Here is a 20841-nt window from a genome sequence, read left to right as displayed (position 1 = left end):
AAGCTCTGAATGTAGCAAAAGGTTACTTAACAAAGTGTAATGTTCTAATCAGTAGTCCCATGAACATTTTATTTGATGTATGTCACCATAAACCCTATTAGCAACAATTTGAAATAGTTATTGAATAAATGTCATGATAACTACCCAAAAAATGGGTAGTTATCAATTTCCTTCATTCAAGAATATCTGTAAGAATGCAGGTGTCGGCATAAAGAAATCTTCAGTGCTCATTACTCCACATTCATTCCTCTTCACTTTTACAGCATGAATTTATGCTAAGAACAAGATGGAAGGAGAAGATTGGCACAACATGGGGAACTTTATGATGAACTGTATACATATTACTGATGATTCTGATTGTCCAACAACAAACATGCAACATTCTGATGAATATAGACCATACAATGCAGAGAAACATCCACCAGATGGAACCCTTCACTTTTGTTTTATGTTAATAACCAATTTCAATTTCATTCAGATAAGTAGTATGATGGAGTGGGGATTGAAAGAATATATCAAATATATGTCATTATATAGTTTTACCACTTGAAAAGTACAGTCAGGTTTGGTGGTTTTAAATATTGCTTGAAACAATGTCCTACTTAATACAAACATTCATGTATGTCAGATCAATGGAGATTTCTTTGAATTAGCTGTTCTCAGTCCATTCAGGCACTATGCCCACTCCAGGTACTGAATGGTATTGATGGGGTGAGAGGGTTCTTGACATGCCATGTGGATACAAGTAGTCAGCAGGTTGAAGATTGCTTGCAGACTGGATCCCAGCTTGAGGGGCGCATGGCCGAACTATGGGCTGATGCGAAACTGAGCTCTGATGTTGAAACATGTTGTGAGTGTCCCCTATCTGTGGAGACGTATGGTTGGCGACTCCAGAGATGCGAGGCATTAACGGGCCTGAAGTGAAATGTGCTGAAAAGTGTTGGTAGGGCAATCTGTCCATGGGTTGCATTGTTGTAACTGTGCAGCTGCTGTATGAGGGAACAGTGGCCCAAGTGTTACAATTAATATCATCAAGGCTGGAGCTGGGGTCCGTGTCTGCTGCTGAGCCAGCATACATGCACGCTTGTCGCTGTGCTGAGTCAGTCCTATAAGAGGGCGTAAGGCTTTGCTGTTGGGAGTAACTTGAGGACCTGTAGAATGTGTCATCCTCTGGAGGCGAGCTTTCAATATATGACTTCTTGTATGGATGTTCTGTCGAGTTGCAATCTTCGTCTACTGCTTCCAAAAATAAATCAGAACAGAATAAGATTTCAATTAATGAGCAATCACAGCAGAAAACAGCACAAACATTATTTAGTTATGAGAAAAGTTGATTTTGTTAAATCAATAAATTTGTAAACATATAAGAACTAGGAGTGGGATTAGGCCACTTACCCCCTTGAGCCATCATGGTTGATCTGATTGCTCCACTTTCAATCCCTTGCTTATCAAAAATCAATTTACTGCTACTTAAAAATATTCAAAGGCACTGCTTCTGTTGCCTTTTGACGAAGAATGTCTCAAAGATTCACAACCTACTAACAAAATAATTTTCCTTATCTCGGTCTTTAAAAAGGAGCCTTTATTTTTAGCAGTGACCCCTAGTTCTAGATTGTCCCACAAGAGCAGACATCTTTTTTACAGCCAGCCTGTCAAGACCCCACAGGATCTTATGTGTTTCAATCAAGTCACCAGTTACTCTTGTAAACTCCAGTGAATGCAAGCCTAGCCTGTCCAAGCTTTACTCATAAAACACACACCCATTCCAGACATTAGTTTAGTAAACCTTCAGTGAGCTGCTTCCAACGCATTGGCATCTTTCTTTAACTAAAAAGACCAAACTGTACATAGTATTTCAGATATGGTCTCACAAATGAACTATATAACTAAAGCCTAACAGCTTTGCTTTTGCATTAAATTCCCCTCACAATTAATAATAAAATTCCATTAGGTATTCCTTATTACTTGCTTTATCTGCATGCCAACCTTTTCTGATCTGTCCTTATAAACAGTTTACCAGTAATGTCATGGATGTACATCGCAAAATCTTAAAGACCCACTTCTGAGTTAGAAGATAGTGGGTTCAAGCCCACTCCAGAGATCTGATCATAAACTTTGGTGTCTTTGCAGGATAGATGAAAACAATTTGAAGCAAATGAAGTCAACAGCAAACTAAATGACTTTTCTCTGCTCTATATGCATATATATGAATAGTCAAAAAATTATTACAGTTCTTCCTCCTTTAAGAATGTGTTACATGTTTAAAACTCAATGCAATATGTACATATATAACCTATTTTCCATCTATTCATAAATCTAATATACCCACTGGTTTCATATAACTAAGAAGTTACCACATTTCTTGACTCAAAAATTTGGAACTTGAGAAAGGACTTTTAACTCATCTTGGCCTGAGACTGAAAAGTTTTCTTTAACAAGGACTAGTTTTCCCATGGACCTTAAATTGAAATTTCCCCTCTATCAGACTGACTGAGTTGAATTAGAATTGCCTTCAGGCACAACGTGTCTAAAAGTTACTATTCGAATACAAATGCAGCAAAACCAGGACATCATCCAGATTTGGGTTGACAAGTGGCAAAGAATATTCAAGCCATTAAAGTGCCTGGCAAGGACCATCTCCAACAAGAGAGGATGTAACCATTGTCCTTATATTTAATGATGTTACCATACCATCACTGAATTCCCACTATCAACATCCTGCGGATTACCATTAACCAGATGGTCCAGCTATAAAAGTACTGCGTATACATGAGCAGGTCAGAAGCTAGGAATCTTGCAGCATGTAACTCACCTCCTGACTTATATGGCTCAAGTCAGGAGTTTGATGGAATCCCCCCACTTACCTGGATGAATGCAGCTCCAACAACACCCAAGAAACTCGAAACCACCTTGGACAAAACGACCTGCTGGATTAGCACCACATCCACAAATATTCATTCCCTTCACCACCAACACTCAATAGCAGCAGTGTGCACCATCTACAAATTGCACCAAGTATCCTTTGACAGCACCTTCCAAACCCACAACCACTGTGATCTGGATGGACAAAAGCAGCAGATATATGGTAACACCACCATCTGCCAGTGCCCCTCCAAGCCAATCACCATTCTGTCTTTGAAACACGTTGCTGTTCTTCAGTGTCACTGGGTCAAAATCCTTGAACTCCCTCCCTATTGGCATTGTGGGTTTACCCTACATTAAACAACAACAATTCAAAGGCACCTTCTCAAGGGCAACTAGGGAAGGGCAATAAATGCTTACCCAGCCAGTGATCCCCATGTCTATAAATGCATTTTTAAAAAAGTGAGAATTAGTAGTCATGTTCCAACTATCCAATTCATCAGACTCAATTTATTCTTCCCAGCTCCCTTCATCATGATCCTCTGTCGGTGAAACTTTATCTACATGTTGAAACCAAACTAAGAATTTTGGTCATTTTTTTTAAAACATGTCTATACTAGAATAAAATAGTTCACTGTTCACTCTCATTGTGTTTCATATTGTTTTAGTTTGTCCTGTAAAGATATTACAAAGGTCTACAGTGATAGTTCCACACAGTATGGACTGAGTGCTGCACTCACATTCCCTACAATCTTTAAAAATGAGCTGTTAAACCAATGCCACACCACCAGGTGGATAGAATAGACACCACAGCGCTTTTCAAACAAAAAAGGCAGGGAAGTTCACCCCAATAAGTAGTGCTACACAGACTCAACAGGCCAGGCAGTATCTGTGGAGACAGAGTTGACATTTTGAATCTAATATGACTCTTGAACATTGAAAGTTCTGAAGAAGAGTCATAACAGACTTGAAATGTTAATTGTTTCTTTCGCCACAGATGCCATCAGACCTGTTGAGTTTCCCAAGGGCTTTCCGTTGTTGTTACAGATTTCCAGCATCTGCAGTTTTTCTTTTCCATTTCACTTCTCTCCAGTGTCCAAAACAATATTTACCCCTTTACATTAATATCATTCAAAAATAATTAGAACATAAGATCAGGAGTTGGCCATTCAACCCCTTGAACCTCAGACCATTGCTAATCTGTGCCTTAACTTCATGTACCTGCCTTTGGCCCATATCCCTTAATACCTTTGCTCAACAAAAAATTATCTGTCTCAAACTTAAAATTACCAACTGGTCCAGCATCCACTGTCATAACATGACTCCTGAATGGTCTGGCCCAAATTCTCAGTCTATGCCCCTAGTTCTAGAATCCCCAACCAGTGGATACAGTATATTTTTATCTACCTATACCTCTCATTATTTTATAAACTTCTAACAGGTTGCCTCTCAGCCACCTATATGCCAGTGAAAAAGTTCCAGACTATCCAGCCTTTCTTGATAACTCAAACCTTCCATACCCAGCAACATCCTGGTAAATCTCTTCCGAACCCTTTACAGCTTGATAATATCTTTCCTATAACCGGGCGATCAGAACTGGAGACAACACAGAAGCAATCTCTTGTTTTCAGCTTCCATGCAATGAATTATCACTAAATTGCACTTCAGAGGTAAAACGAAGCATTGACAAGGTCAACCTGCGTGAGGTGATGCTAGAGCTGGGAAGATCGTATGCCTTCCTCACGTCCCAGCATTCCAACTTGCCAGTGAAGACCGGAGAGTTGTTTATTTGTTTGACACGCAAGAGGATCTGATAACTCATTACATAGAGAAGCCACCCACAGAAGAGACAGTTTAGATCTCTCAGTGGGAAGTCTTGAGGCAGAAGACAACCTGTCAGTTTATTCTTGAAATCTGTTGTTTCCTCTGTAATGAGATGCAGCGTTCGGTACGGTCACCAGAACCGGAAAGTAGTTCATTTCTGACGCTCTTGATGAGGTAACATTTGCGGGGGACACTGAGAGGAAATTCACATTGAGAGCAACAGAAGCTCTGAGGGAAATTCCGCGATATTTCTCACCTTTCCTTTTGGTGCAGTGGTAGAGAGGGCCCTGCTCCTGGCAGACTGAGTACGGGTTGGGAGGCAGTAGCTCTTGCGTCGAACTGGAAACCCCGTTCTCACATTGGTACTGAGAGTTCAGGTTGTTTGACACAGGCAACACTCGCACTTCTCCACTGAAGTGATTCGCAGTAGAACCGACACGTTGTCTGACCGTGCTCCTGGGAACCACAGGGTATTCTTTACTGTAACCATATTACAAAATACAAATACCTTGAATCCACGGGGAAAGAAACATAACACGTCCGCTGGTACTTATAGCTCAACCGTAACGTGGTCTAAATATTACATATGCTGTTTTGAAAGATTCTCTGAAAAATCACAATTAATCTTTTGTTTTTAAAAGAGGTCGAGGTAATTATGCCTGTTCCCGTGTCCGTTTACCCGCCCATTTTAATTTGCAAATGTTATGGGAAAAAGTGAGGGGTGTGAAACTAATTGGATTACTCATTCACTGGGTTAGAATTTGTATGATCGGCCGAATGGACTCTGGCCTCCAAGATTCCTATTGTTTCAAATAAAGATCTTGTGGTTTTCAGCCAATGCAACGAATTGCATCAGAAGTCGATTTGGGCACGGGCTCACAGACAATGACATCGAACGGCCGATCTGTATCTTTGAATGACAATAGACAGGACTTGGCTTGGGACTGCGCTTCCGAAAGTCTGGCCTCCATAATACAGAATGAAGGCCAAGCTTGGCTATAGTTGCAAAGCACCATCACGCAAGAGTCTCATATTTCACATGATTGTACCAAGACACGATGTTGGACTGGAAAGAGCATTCGACTGTTCCAAATTTCGTCTTGACTGTTACCTTCTTACACAAGAAACGATTAAAAAGTCCGTGAGCGATTCAAAGGAAATCACATTTTAATCTTTACTTAATCGCCACATTACAACAGTGAGCACTTTTCATTGAGTGTGAAGCGATTCGGGATATTTAGAGTTCGTTCAAGGTGCTACATAAATGCAAATCTCTATTTTTCATTTTTCACGAGGCTAGCGCCTAAATAATGATATTGACACAGTCGCAATGCGGTAATGAACGTTGTCCTGCATCTAACTGAACCAACAATTGTGTTTGTCTATATACAAACGCCAACCGTCACAGCATTTAATGCAGCAAGCATGGACAGCATTGTAATGAAAGTGATGGAATTAACGAAACTGATGCAAATTCATTGATATCGCATCCCAGGCAAAATTGTTTTAGCTCGACTTCTCAACACCGCTTCACTGTGTGTCGTACCTTTGCATGCGGGACATTCTGTGCAGTTCCATGTCATCACTTCCTCGAAATCCCTTTGCAAAAGGGTTATTCTCGATTTTGAGCTGAGTAATCTAAATTAGAAATTAAAATAGTTTTGAATATTTTGTGTCACATGAAAGTAAAATGCACTTCGTACGAAAGCGGGTGCTTTCTCCCTACGTTCTTAATGTTGAACCAGATACCAGTATTTCAGGGGACTGTTTCAGTACAGACCGAGTGCTCGACTTTTCGGCAGCATGGTTGTCAGCCTGGCTCAAAGATCTACTACAAAGTTGGACAGAACACACACACACACTTTTACAAATATATACATACACTCGTTCATATTAAAATCACAGTATTGAAGAAACTCAGCACGTCTGGTAGCATCTGTTTAGAGACAGAATCACGTTTCAAGTCCGTTATGCTTCTTCTTGCTTGAAGAAGTTTGATTAGATTTTGATTTTATTGTACGTGTACTCAAGTACAAAAGTACAGGAATATAGTGAAAAGTGTATAGTGTCTCCACACAAGCTGCCATCTTAGGTACAAGTACCTAGGTACAGAAGCTTAACAGCAAGGTAGAAAGAAAGAACAAAGTTAAAAGTTAAACATTGCAGTAATTATAGTATAACGTAAGACATGCGAAATGAAGATGGAAGTCCAGTACTAGACTCAAAACGGTAACAATTTTCCTCTTTCCACTAATGCTGCCAGGGCTACTGAGTTTTTCCAGCACATTTTTTTTATTTTTGATCTTCAACTTCCGCAGTATTTTGCTTTTAGATATACATTTGTTTCTCCCACATACTGTACAAGCAGAAATGGTCAAAGCTCATTTGTTTGAATTGGTTGGAGGTTGGGTTGAGTTCGCAGTATTGGCTCTATCAAGTGAGGGGGCAGACACCAAACACAGGTCTGAGCGAGCTATTGCTAATATAACTACCGCCCCGGTCAGCACTCCACCCAGTTAGTCCTTTCCGATTGAAAATCAAGGCATATAGAACCTGGCGTTTATCACCCTTTAGAAGTAACATATTTACGATAAATGAATAAAACCACAACTACTAAAAATGCAATTCTTGGGATAGTCGTTATTTAAGTTGGGGGGAGGCAATGGCCTAGTGCTATTATCGCTGCTCTGTTAATCCAGAGACCCAGATAATATTGTGGGGACATGGGTTCGAATCCCTCCCCGGCAGATGGTGGGATTTGAATTCAATCAAATATCTGGAATTAAGAGTCTAATGATGACCATGAATCCATTGTCGATTGTCGGTTTAAAAAACCCATCTGGTTCACTAATGTCCTTTAGGGAAGGAAACTGCCATCCTTATCTGGTCTGAACTGGCCTACATGAGATTCCAGACCCACAGTAATGTGGCTGACTTTGAACTGCCCTCTGGGATGGGCAATCAATGTTGCCTAGCCAGCGACGCCTTCATCCCGTTAATGAATAAAAGAAAGTTGACAAACTGCTAGGTTAAGTGTAAGGGCACCATTTCACGCAACTGAAGTGTGTGAATTGACACGTCTGTGCGCTTATGAAGACACACTTGTTTAGTTCTAGCATTAAATCTTCCCTTATTTAAGGCATACACCACATGCAACTTTTGTGGACGTTTCTGGAAAGTTAACTGTTTTATTCGTTTCTAACTGGATCGAATGGTGGCTAATATTTTCAGTAGCAGCCGATTCTCCATACTCAACTTGCATATTAGTCCTCTTTATTGACTTCCAAATCTCTGAATTTTCTGATTAAAGTGAATTTAAGTTAAACGAGTGTCCATGTACAGAAATAATCAGGCACACCGCGAACTCGGTGTCTAGACAAAAACTGAAGTTGCTGGAAATGCTCAATAGGTCTGGCAGTATCTGTGAAGAGAAATCAGAAATAACTTCTAGGGTGCCGTGGCCCTTCCTCAGAACTGCTTTTTCCAGCAACTTCTGTTTTTGCTTCTGATTTAGACCATCCGCGGTTTTTACTTGGAGTATAAAGATACTTTAGTCAACTGAAGGACATTCTGTGGAGATTGTATTATGATCCAAAAAGCTAATTTACATTTTATATAAAAAGACTTCACACTCCAAACTAATGGCTAACAGTGAGCAATCAGTTTGGATTTCAAGTTCTAACAACATAGACGCTATTTGTGTTTTAGAAAATTGTATACTGGAAAGGGCAATTTCTGGAGCAACGTGAATAGAATATTTATCATGGTTGTTTTCTTGCTAACTTCACCCAACATCTTTCATTCAGCATTTCAAAGTATCAAAGCAACACAACTGGAGCCAAAACCTAATATTTGAAACATTATTTTGTAATTATTAGATGGTTGACAAATTACAAATGTAATATGCTCAATGTTTTAAAATGCTCTGCGATCATTTTCCAAATAATTGTAATTGGTGCGGGATGGGTGCTATCTGCTGTTTAACTGAATGTTTGGGGACGACAGTTTCACACTAAGTCGAAGGTTTGTTGATTCAGTTTGACTCATTTGCTAGGGAAACTGAGCGAACAGAAATCCTTGAATGGTTAAAACTAATTTGGGTTACAGACGGCTTGATTTTTAGAGCTGGAATATTTCTTCACTGAGAGTTAATTCCGTTCTGTGATTATTCTAACATTCTCCGGGAATGCTGAAGTTTCTACCTCGTTTCCAGATCATTGCGAATGCGTACACTTTGGAGAAACGAACACTTGCGATAAAAGTTCACCCAAAACTCAAATACACGGCTCTATGGAATAATACTCTAGTCCTTCGCTACAAAACCTTGGCACTTCAGGATCGCACAATTTATGTTCTTTTTCATTAAAATTGTACATCTCAGTTCTGTTTCACCATTGTTCAGCTGTGAAGGTAAATAGCTTCCGATACGGAGCCTCTGGCCGAATTTTTACCGGAAGAAGTGTTTGCTGCACTTTCTAACCACCGACGAACCCGTAACTGCGATTGATTAGGGCTCTCTAACAGAAACGGTTAGGGTCTCTCAAACGACACAGACCCTAAGTGATGGTTGACCTAAGAAGCTGTAACTCTCAACTAATTCTGGCGTTATTTCAATAGAGGTGGGAATTAACAATTTGACTAGGCACTTCATATATGACGAATAATGTGTTCCCTTAAAGTGCCCCATTTCAATTTACAGGACGGGCGTGAAATAACTAGATAGGCCAAATAAAGCGTAAAGGCTGGACGTTGTGAAAATAAAAGCAGAAATTAGTCAACATACATAAGAGGACTACTGGCATCAGAAAAGAGGCGAGACTGTTGAAGTTTTGGGACTAGTTCGTTATGAGTCTGAAACTTTTTTTTGTTCTTTGCAGGCTTTCTATTCCGGTGTCAATCTATTTTATTTTTTCCAGATGCTGCGGGCTACATTGCTTTATACTGTGCAGCAACATGCAATCGTGATCTTTTAACTATCGACTAGGTAGCTGATCCTGAGTCAAATTAACAGTTCAAGTTCAGTCCTAAAGCTATACGTTAGAGTTAACGATGAGGCCCAAAAAGACACGCAGGTTCCTTATGAGAGGCAGCCTCTAATTCAGTCCCTAATAGCCTTGTTCTTAGTAAGAACAGCATCTCAAACAGCAGAGATGTGACTGAGGGAATAGGCGCAGTGCAGGTCCAGCCCGTTGTAGAATCTTACCTTATGGTTCTGGTAGGACGTGACCGCAATAAAGGCGGTTTCCGAGAAAGCGTGCGTACAGAAAGCGGTGTTCTTGGAACCGAACCCGTTATTTTCGTCAGCCTTTACAATGTGCAGTCTGGGCTGGTATTTGTGCATCGAGTTTAGAATAATCTACGAACAAAACCGGAAACAAAAGCAGTCATTTTTTTTTAATATCAGCCACCGCATCAAACTGGCTCACTTTGGCTTCAGTGGTTTAGCCAACACTATTATTATGGGGGGGATGACTATTTACGTAAACGGGACCTTCGTGTTTCGAAGTTCATTGAGAGGGAAGAGGCAAGAGGGGGTCATGAACAGGTCTTGAAGAATGGACATGGGTTTTTTGCAATGGCCAAACTGAACTTCCACTTGTAAGCCAATAAGATATTTAACAGGTACTTCCTCTTTAACTACCTCCCCAGTTCCACACTGTTCTTCAATTGAACGGTAACAGTTCTCTGTTACCAGTTATAGATTTTGTGAAGGGGATGTTTACAGATTTCTTCAAGGTGGCGGTGACATGTTTATTTCAGTGAACGGCACTCACCATCGTAACCTGTATTTGATTGGAGAACAGGACGGGGGTGGGGGGGTGCAGTGTATAATTTTAGTTGCAAGCCTGTGATGGCTTTCTGAAGACTTTTTCTCCAATTATTCCAACATCGTAAAGATTGTTGGTGAAGGGAGGTGGGGGGGAGGGGAGGGGGGGGGGGGGGTGCGGCGGTTAGAGTTTGGGAGGGAACCTGGCGACACAAAGACGCTGCCTGTCCCGCCATTGCGGACCCTACTAGTCATCTCCAATCGGAGTCGCTCTCATCCCCCAGGCTTAGTTAAATTGTTTTGACAGCCCCATAAGCCCAAGACATCAGTGGTGAACGATCTAATGATTTTTAATTTCATTACATCCCGCTTAATTGAGAGGCTACCAGTGCTGGTTTCATCTAGCAATTTGTTGAATGAATTTCTCATTGTTGCCCCCTCCATCCGTTTGTTTAGAGATTTTGTGTGTGTGTCTGTGTGTGTGTGTGTTCGCCGCCTTTTCACAGTAGGGAAGGCTGGCCTTCACAGAGCTTCCGTCCTCCGCAATGCAGTTTCCAAGGCTACCGTTGTCAAACGTAGCGCATCGTGTCTAGCATGGCTCCCTATTCTGGTTCGAAACATTAGCGAATCCCATCAATGTCAACCTGGACGCTATTGGCGCAGTGCTTCGGATTTAGAACTGCACTCTTAGCTCTAATTAACCCAATATCCTCCCGTTGCGTTTGCTGGCCAGCTGTGCTGCTTTCTATACAGTGTTTGTTTTTCCCTGCATCTAGGATGAATGGTTAGCACTGCTGCCTCCCAGCGCCAGGGACCCGGGTTCGATTCCACCCTCGGGAGACTGTCTGTGTGGAATGAACACAATCTCTTCATGTCTGTGTGGGTTTCTACAGGTGCTCCGTTTTCCTCCCACCGTCCCAAGATGTGGAGGTGAGATGCTAAATTGCCTGTTATGTTCAGTGATTTGCAGATGAGGTGGACTAGCCATGAGAAATGCAGGGTTACGGGGTTGGGTCTGGGGGAGGACCCTTGCGGACCCAATGGGCCGAATGACCTGCTTGCAAACTGTAGGGATTAAATGGAGGAATTCTGTTAACAAAGGTAAGGGAATTATGTCAGATTTCAGTCGGTTGCCAAGATTCAAAATGCAGAAGAGCTCTTGGGTGTCTGTAATGCAGCGAAACTCGTATAGTGCCTTGTACAGCATTCCAAAGCCTGGCTAAATCAATCGACCTTCTCCAATAATGCTCTTATTGTTTAGGTAATAGCAATCCTCCACATCCCATAGTGCACAGCACCACAATGAGGCAGGATGCCGTCAATTTCAGGTGTAGAGAAGGGGTCGATTGTCAGACGTGTTTGCAAACCCTCGTTTGCCTGAAAGGGTCTCGGACACCCTCTCTCACCACACTCCTTCCACCCCCCACCACCCTCGACCATTCACGGCTGCAACTGAAATCGAACCTCTGCCAATGTCCATTCTGTACAATTGGTCCAACATCAACCACTATTCCTCTTTAGGCTACATTGTTCATGCAAAGAATAACGACCTGTTCACCTCAACTTTCTAACGAACCCTTAGAAGACAATCACGCCAGTTACATTTATCACTGGAAAACGCAGACGCATTTGTTTGTTTTAAATAATTGGGGATGATTTTAAAATTTAGGACCTGCAAGTTTCAATCATACTTTGTATTGTTTATTTTCTCCTAAGACTGCTCGATTTAAACGCTTTGAAAGCTACTGAAGCTTTTAGAAATTTGACGGAAAGAAAGTGAATTGAAAACGCAAGTAACGACACACTTACGTGCCCGAAGGGATCGAGGTGGTTATTGGTGAGCTTGAGTTTTTGGAAGGAGACTAATTGTCTCATCCAATGGGCCCCGGTGGCGGGTGAATCTGGGTGAACGTATAACCTGCCTGGCATCGCAGGTTCTGCTTTCCCAGTCACTGACCTTGGGAAAATAAAGCAATGGAAACGGCTCAGATTATTCAAAGTCAAACTCCAACACTTTGCCATCACTCTAGAACACAAACTGAGAGCTTCCTTCGCGAATCAATTACGTAAATAGCAATACCATTGACAGAATAGGTCTCACTCTCTATGCACTTTCCACAGATTGAGCCCAAACTCGGAACCTATTTTACTCAATGCCCGCTACTAATTGAAATGTTTCAGATACCTAACATATTAACTGTGGGGGAGGGGGGAAATCTTGGCGTACTGTAAAACTTCAGTTCTCATATCTCTTCAAAACAAATTTTTGCGCAATATTGTATTGAAGAATACAATCGACGCGTGCCGAGTTGGAGAGGCCAGTCACTTAGCAACACAAAATCCTCTTTACACATCATACATCCAAGAGGGTGGTGCTTTACCCTCCGTATTTCACCGGTAGCGATATTGAGCAATGGCTGAAAGCCTGATAACGAGACAATCTGAACCAATTCAGGCCAACTGCCATTCACTGCTTCCTATTTGTCCTGAAAGTGGTGAACCACACGCAAATAAGGCAGAGCTCCTACCATTTGTTATCAGCGAACTTGTAACGGTGGTCGTCTGCTGGCACAATATCCATCAGAAGGATGTATTTCGTCTTCGGATTTAACCCGGTCACCTTCACTTTGTAACTAGGAAACATGCGCCTGAAGAGAGAGGGGGGAATTAATTCAGTTTTGTACATGAATATCAAGTGTGCAAAGTGCTCCTTCTGAAAGGTATCAATTCACGCACTTTCAAAGACAATGGTGCCAGAGAAAAGCTGACTCGCTGCACTTCGTATTTACTGACAAATGGTTTTGTTTTAAACGCACGCGGTAACATTGGGAAGACAAATTAAAGAAAAGGAATTGTTCGATCTGAAGGAAACATAACGCGACCCGAATAAACACGGGGTTTATTCGCAGTCAAACACTTGGCGTTAATACATCGAGGTAACACACAAACATGGCTTCGATCATGGCCTAATTTGTAACATGCATACAAAACCTAACGTTTCGCCTCCTTGCTTCTACAATTGACTATTGGTTCCAAATGCTAGACGTGTTTACAAAATATTTCAGGAAAATAATCTGAATGCGATTTAAGTCGGTAAAAAGTCACACTAGGAGTGAATTAAAGAGCTTTTAAATGGAAACACTGTATTCGTTGTCTTGCTGAATTATCAAAGAACAGCTTGAATATATGTAGATCTTTATAAATATTTATCACTCGTTCAGCGTAAATGGGATGAAAATGAAAGCCCACAAGGGAACATATCTGCTGCAAAACTAAATTTTATAACATAGGATGAAAGTAGAGAGAAGTCTTATAAGAAATGTCACAAAATTCTGTCTTGGTGTACATTTCTATTTGGAATATTACCGCGTAAATTATCTTAAATAGTATAAACGCTAAATAATATGACATTTGTCACATCTAAATATGATATCGAATTAAATGCAAACAGATAATGGCAATGGGTAGATGGTTTCGTGTAAATCATATATATTATTATTCAAGAATTTGTGTCCATTAAATATATGTTTGTGCAATGTTGTAAACTATTTCTTGATAACCCTTTGCACCTTGGTTTCCACAGTCTAAAGATAGGCACTGTTAGGTCAAAATTTGCGTTTTCGATGCAATTTCTGGAAGCTGCTATTTACATTTAGTAAAGTGCCTGGCTGTCCCATCGTGGCTGACAGGCTTTGCTCTTAGCAGTCACTTTAAATATTTCATATTAAAAATTGATCACTCTGAATCTGTTTAATGTTGAGCATTCCTGTTATTATCTATTATTTTCCCCTCTTTAGAAACACTTAGAGATTTCCCTTTGGGACCAAGCGAATTTTGAATGGACGAAGGTAGTTATATCACGATGAGGTCTAGATAGAGGAATATTTACATAATCAGTTTTAGCCCAAGGTTGCGTGGTAAAAGCGATCACAATCATTGTAAACAGTACCGACTATGACTACAGCACTGTTCTATTCTATTGATAGGCCCTTACCTTCCTGCTTTAGTAATTATCATCTCGGTCCCGACTTCGTGAAATTTTAACCATAACTCGCGTTCATGCAAATACACTTTGATTCCTTCCATGCCCTACAATAAGTGGAGATATCAATTAATACATAACTATTTTTAAAATCATACATTACAGTCGAATAAATGCAATCCAATTTGCTGAAGCAAAGATTTGCAATGGTACGTGTCTGGTCAGAGGTATTGGAAATAAAAGGCCATAATTCTGCAACAAGTAACAAGATCAACTAATCAGACCTATGTGTACACCAGCAGCAACAAAGGTGTCAGAGATACGTTCCTCGACATTTACATGCAACGTCTAGTTGTTATTCATGTTAAGCAATAACATGCACTTACTGTGCTCTACTGCATATGGTTTTGTCAGGGGTATCGAAGACCAACCTGTTGAGTGTATGTAGCTTGTTGTGGGGAGGGGGATTTTCTGGCGGCTCCAAGTTGGCTGTCCTGCTTACTTTCAGATGAATGCTCATTGGGCTCAGACTCGCTATGTGGTGCTGCTGGCAGCCCGAAGCCTTCCTCCGTCTCCGCCATATTTCGCCGCACAATCCTTGCAATAGAGGCACCGCAACCCAAGCACTGTGAGCTAAATGTTGTCAACGTATTGCGAGCATCACACAGCAGAGCTCCCTCCTGGCAAATACACAAAAACAAAACATTCTTAGAAGGCTCCAAAAGAATAGAGAGGGCTGAAATGCTCCCAACAAGAACACGTTTCCCAACCAGAGCTACTAAGCGAGAATGCAGGCCTTTTATATTAAGTTATGGAAAATTGAAGGGGGATAAAAAGAGATAGTGTCAATCTTAGCTGACTCCAAAAGATAAATGAGGTATTCACGAAATTCGTCTGGACTTCTGGAAAGAGTAATAAAGATAAGATTCCAGGCAGCTTTTGAGCAACCGTTTGATTGGAGTGTAAGCAGCAATTACATTTCCTCTACTTTATAGACCCGTGTTTTGTGCGTATACCAACTTCTTCCATTAGTTTTATTGCCTTGTTAAAGTGTCGGTAGCTTTCTCGACATTAGCCCGAGCTTGAGGCCGTGCTATTACAATGACTATTGTTTCCTTAGCATGAGTGAGTACGTTTAAACCACTCACGGTGCATACACTCCAAGTGAGGAAACAACCGAGCGTGTGATTGTCCTAATAAAACGAGCAGTTTGCAGAAGCGTGTGTCTGACCTCCTGAAAATCAAAATAGTCGAAATAACATGCAGTTTTAGGATCTGAAAGGCCAAACGTAGCTCAATTAAAGGACATCCTCCCCTCCGCCCCCATCCCACCATATAAGGTTGCACTGATATTTTCGGTTTACACATTAATTTCATCCTTGCTCTGGTGTACAATTTAAATTCAGTTCTTACATCAGTTAAACGCTGTTAGCTACTTTAATTTGGGGATTTTAGCTGATTTAACCATTTCTCAGCACCTCTTTGCCCTAAATGCTTTGGTCAAAATATAATATGGTCAAAAGGTTACTCACTATAATAGAGTACAACAATAATAATCGGGTTTATAGCACAAATGAATCGCAAAACATAGACAATTTGATTTCCATTTATTTCAGTAATTACTATAAAGGTTTTTCAATAAACTCTAAGAACAAAAACAATTTAGATATACAATAACATGTAATGTTCCCTGATCAGCGCCAACTAAACTAGGCCTCTGTGATAAACATGCGAAGAATCAGTGATGAAGAGGATTACAACGTGAAGTTATATGGGTCAGATTTACCCTGGATATGAGACATCTATTGTGTTCCTAATAGTGTTCATTAAAATTATATGCCCGTGGCTCACAGCGCTATTTAATGAAGAATTGTTTACATAGAGGTAAAGTACCTGAAACATATCGACTATAAACTCGTTTACATAACAGTACGTGTTTTAAATATTCCTTAGTGGATAGGTTATGAATGACGCTTATTTTCGAATGCTAAATTTATGTTTTATGTTTAAATATCAGGGACCATAACGCTAAAGAGTCTTCAAACTGAGCACCTAATTAGTCATGCCCGTGAAACATTGGAAATACTGTTATAAATAATTCACAGCAATCATGAAAAAGGCGTGTGTATCTGTAATCGACAGCATTAACTTGCTAAAACGTAACCATACTGAAAGGAAGGTGTTATTGATGCATGGCATGTTTGAAAAAACAATGCAATAGATATTTGAGAACTTTTGTATTTCTTTTATAAAAAGTTGGACTTTTTTTTAGCAAATTTCTTTTTTAATTAAGCTTATAATTTGGTTTATGTAAATAAAAATGCTTTTATAAAAAAAAAGCAATGATGAGCGACGCTGCTCTGTAGGAAGGTTGACACTCGGCTGTCACACAATTCTGCAATTCCGCTAAGTTAAAAACATGGATTTATCCTTCAGAAGATATGATAAATTGTCCCAATATCTAAAGAACACTAGTCACTAGTCAATGCTTTAGTTCGCGCTCCAGTAGAAGCAGTCACTGAATCCGGGGAATAATAGTTTGCAAAATCTCTCAGATAGAAGGTGAAAGAAAATTATTTCTGAAGATATTAATCTGACATTTAAAGAACGATAGTAATTAGGAATCTTCAGTGCTGACTACAGCTTTACACGAAAGAGTTGGAATTTTACGTTTAACGTTCATAATTCTAGTTGCATTAGTAACGCTGAATTCAGGTATAAAACAGAGATACAATCTCAGCACTGACCTTTCAGTGTGAATCAGTATCTCTCTGTAAAGATAGGCCGCAACGCCGCGTGTGTAAATATACACTGCTCGCTGGTCAGTGCCCAGCGTCAGCGTTCTAGTTTATTTTTCTACACACGCTGAACTTTCCGCCTGCAAATCAATAAGTGACAAGCTCTTTGCATTTTGAGAAATCTCGCCGACTGTCATATACGGCAACGCGGAATGCGCCCTTTTGTTTTCTTTTCCACGTAGGCCCCGTTATTCGCTGATCAACACCGATCAACCCGGTCTCGCACACAACACAGAACTGAACCTCACGCACGAAAACAGAAACAAAAATGCAAAATGCAAAGGACCTAAACTTTAACCAGAATAAAGAATAACAATATACCTTCCGGTCTCTCCGCAGTGGAAGGGGGTTTATAGAGCTCTTTCCAATCGTTGTTTTCCCTGGTTATACACAGAACACATCACAGGCTGAACAATCCATAGGTCTCCAAAAGCAGTCCGCTTCTCCAAACACTTCCAGGTTGCCAGACGCGCAAGAGGGATCCTGAGAAAAAGATAAGGCCTTATCGCGCTGTTTGGGGGCATCTAGCCGCGGGGAGGGGTGGGGGGAAAGAACTTGCCGTTCAGAGTACTGGTGAGGAAGGAGTTCCCTCACTCAGAAGGTGGATTTGGTGGGTGCTGAGTGTGTGGGGATTATAGGAAAGGCGTGCACTTCCACAGAAGCGCGCTGACTGCAGTGACGTGCTGGGGAGCCTTTCGTGCTCTCAAAGTGCTGAGCGTTTGTCCAACCAGCGCTCATCTTCAACAGAGCGCCTCATCCTAGAAACCCCCAGCAGCTCAAACACAGCACAAAGACACTGTGAGACTCAGGAGCACCCCACCATCCATCTTGGCCCATTCTTCTAACCAAAAGGTGACCCCACCCCCACCCGCAACCACCACTCAAACCCCACAACCACAAGAAAAAAAGAACAGGCGATCACTTCGAATAAAACTTCACCGATACCAGTGCAATGCAAATCCGATTCCCCTTTCAGGTTACAGATAACTTCGCAGTTCAGCATGACATTATCCAGATGGGAGAAACAGAAATCAAGAAAGTAGCAAGGCTGCCTGAAGGAGCGAGTGTTGTGATACAGTATCGGCTGCTTCTGTGTCTTTGTATGTGTGTTTTTGTATTTGTCAGCAGAAGGGACGAACTTTATAAATAGATTATTTCTTGCGATTTGAATGCGAGGAGACTTCGCTCGATGTTGGCGGATTCTGGAAGAGATTACCGGAGGAGTGGGGGGGGGGGGGGGGGGGGGGGCGGGGTGTGCTCCAATTTAAACACTTGCACACTTCACTTTGATTAAAGCAGTTAAACGCCACTCGAATGTGCATGATCTTTTTCACTTTGCTTTTTTCGTTTTAAAAGATCATGTTTAGAGTGTCGTCGAATAGGTCAGAGTCTGCTAAACAGCGCGCTGTCGAATTCTGCACTCTGAAGCGAACCAGATTAGGCATTGCATTTTGATAAGGCATGCTGTCCTTTCAGTGAAGGCTGATCATTCCCAATGCCTATCAAATCTATTTCACTTCTAAATATCTTGCATAGTCCGAGGTGGCATTTGGAATAAACGACGTATTTATGATTTACTTCACTCGGTCTTTGTAAAATGTGAAGAGAGATATACCTTTAATTTTTATGCCTTAATGCTCATCAGTGATCCTCATCAGTAATCCTCATAGATCAAACACACAACACTCGAGGACAGAATCGTTGTTGTATGCATTACACATTGTGTCATATTGCTGTGAAGTTGATAACAATTGACCACCAGTAAAAATGCAGAATATCCCCTCCAATAATAAGAACTCCCTATTTTGAATGTAAACAGGACAAATGGAAACTACCCGATCGTTTCTCCAGACAAACTTGGCATGAGTAAAATACGCATAAAATAATGATTAACAATTGCCATTCTCCTGACAATTCTAACAGTGCTATTTGCCTTCTCTTATCCCGAGTGTTTACCTCATTGATACCTTTAATACCGAGGCAATTAAGATAGTACTTGAGCCGAAGGCAGAAATTCCGCCAAACATTGTAAGGTTTAGATTAGTTATGGTTCAAAAATGTCGGCAAAGGATAGATACAATATCCAATTTCAGCAATTCTAACTGAATGTCAATGCTTCCTGTTTTGTTTACAATGAAAACAAATAGATATTCAGAGCATATGGGTTTTAAACTGGACCCGAAAATCCTGGAGTATAACAAATGAAAACCCATGATTAAAATACGTTAAAATACGTCAGGAATCATGTAATTGAGATCTGTTGTACCTACCGACAAGGTGCAGGATTTCTGAATGGTATGAAATAAAGCAACAGAATTCCCTCCTGTTGGATTCCAACTTGCAGTCCTCTTTTTTTTAAAGGTTTAATTTAACTTCGATGAATCCTCGGCCCAGTTGTACCGACGTCGCCAAGTAACTCTCCTTTTGAACCGGTTCACCGGCTTGAACGAATGCACTGTCAGAGTTGCTGACTGGTCACACGCCAATACAGCAGATAAAGAATACCGCGAGAATATCCGCGTTATCCATCAGCTATTCACCTATAGTACTCGCCAACGTCACTGTCACGCAACTCGGCTTCTTGGGTTGACCGCAACCGAAGTGAAGGGTGAACCTGGATCGAGTACATTCCTGCTAATATGAATGAAATGCTTACAAAACTGCTGGGGCTCAGCTGTTGTATTTTAGAGCAGATTTCAAATCCCAGAATGCTTAGAGTGCCTTCAGAATTGCAAATAATTAGAGGTTATCCATGGTTAAAGTGACCACTCTGCATTTTGTATTTAATCGCCTGTTAGGTTTCTACTCTTAGTCGAAATCTTGTCAAATGAATGTCCAGACACTTCGGTGACAAGCACTAGCTATACTTAGGAATTGATAACCTGTTGGTTCACTGGCATCAAACGGCAAAGGCGAGGGACCAATTATTGCGAGTGATAACAACAATCTAATCCTCTCCAACACGATCTAAACTTACATCGTCGTGTTTCTCTCCAGTCAAATCGTTAAAAAAATTAAGAAGTTTTCTAGTGACGTCGTGACCCAGGCACATATACCAATAATATATAATACAAACGCAAAACAAATGGGTAGATTACAGAGAGGGTTCTAAAGAGCACGAGAGGCCTAAAAGTTTCGCATTTAAGGAAATAACATTGTCTTCATTGGCAAGCATTTGAGGTGAGTGAAGACGAACTGGTGTGTAATGCTTATGTTTCTAAAAAAAAATGTAGTTACTTCTTGTTAACATAAACCTCATAATAGTGTTTTTTTTGTATGTGCTGCACCTAGTTAATGAGATTTAAAAGCCAAAGTGACTTAGAGAGTGTGAGAAAGATATGTGCACAAGGATTGTGTAAATATGAATGAGAATCGGCCTCCGTAGCTGAGGTAAAATCGTATTTCATCATTCAAATTACATAAATGCATTTGCTGCTAAATTAATATTTGCCATATGATATACGTTTAAACGCGCCCAGACGTCGGATACTCTTTACAATTCTGGAGGTGGAAACTAAATATAATTTACATTCACGAGCTTATACAAAATAGTGTGATAGGGCAGCTATTTTTTTCATCTCATGCAAATAATTTTTCAGAAACAGGCG

The 20841-nt window shown here is 40.7% G+C and overlaps 1 protein-coding gene across 2 annotated transcripts; it reads right to left on the bottom strand.

Annotated features, from left to right (window-relative positions):
• Positions 1–649: 649 nt before the first annotated feature.
• Positions 650–14542, bottom strand: LOC109934072 (T-box transcription factor TBX5-like). Of its 2 annotated transcripts, none has more exons than XM_048611546.1 (7): positions 14448–14542; positions 12982–13101; positions 12263–12410; positions 9890–10042; positions 6233–6324; positions 4943–5166; positions 650–1236 (listed from the first exon to the last, which is right to left on the bottom strand). In XM_048611546.1, the coding sequence occupies exons 1-7, from the start codon at positions 14537–14539 to the stop codon at positions 650–652; spliced, it is 1416 nt and encodes a 471-aa protein (XP_048467503.1). In that variant the 5' UTR covers positions 14540–14542. The 2 variants fall into 2 exon arrangements, with proteins under 2 accessions (XP_048467503.1, XP_048467504.1); XM_048611547.1 differs by having other exon boundaries at positions 650–1233.
• Between the last annotated feature and the right edge of the window lie 6299 nt (positions 14543–20841).

This window comes from Rhincodon typus, chromosome 24 (genome assembly GCF_021869965.1).
Source record: "Rhincodon typus isolate 14 chromosome 24, sRhiTyp1.1, whole genome shotgun sequence".
Classification (NCBI taxonomy): Eukaryota; Metazoa; Chordata; class Chondrichthyes; order Orectolobiformes; family Rhincodontidae; genus Rhincodon; species Rhincodon typus.
This window is presented reverse-complemented; position numbering and strand designations above follow the sequence as displayed.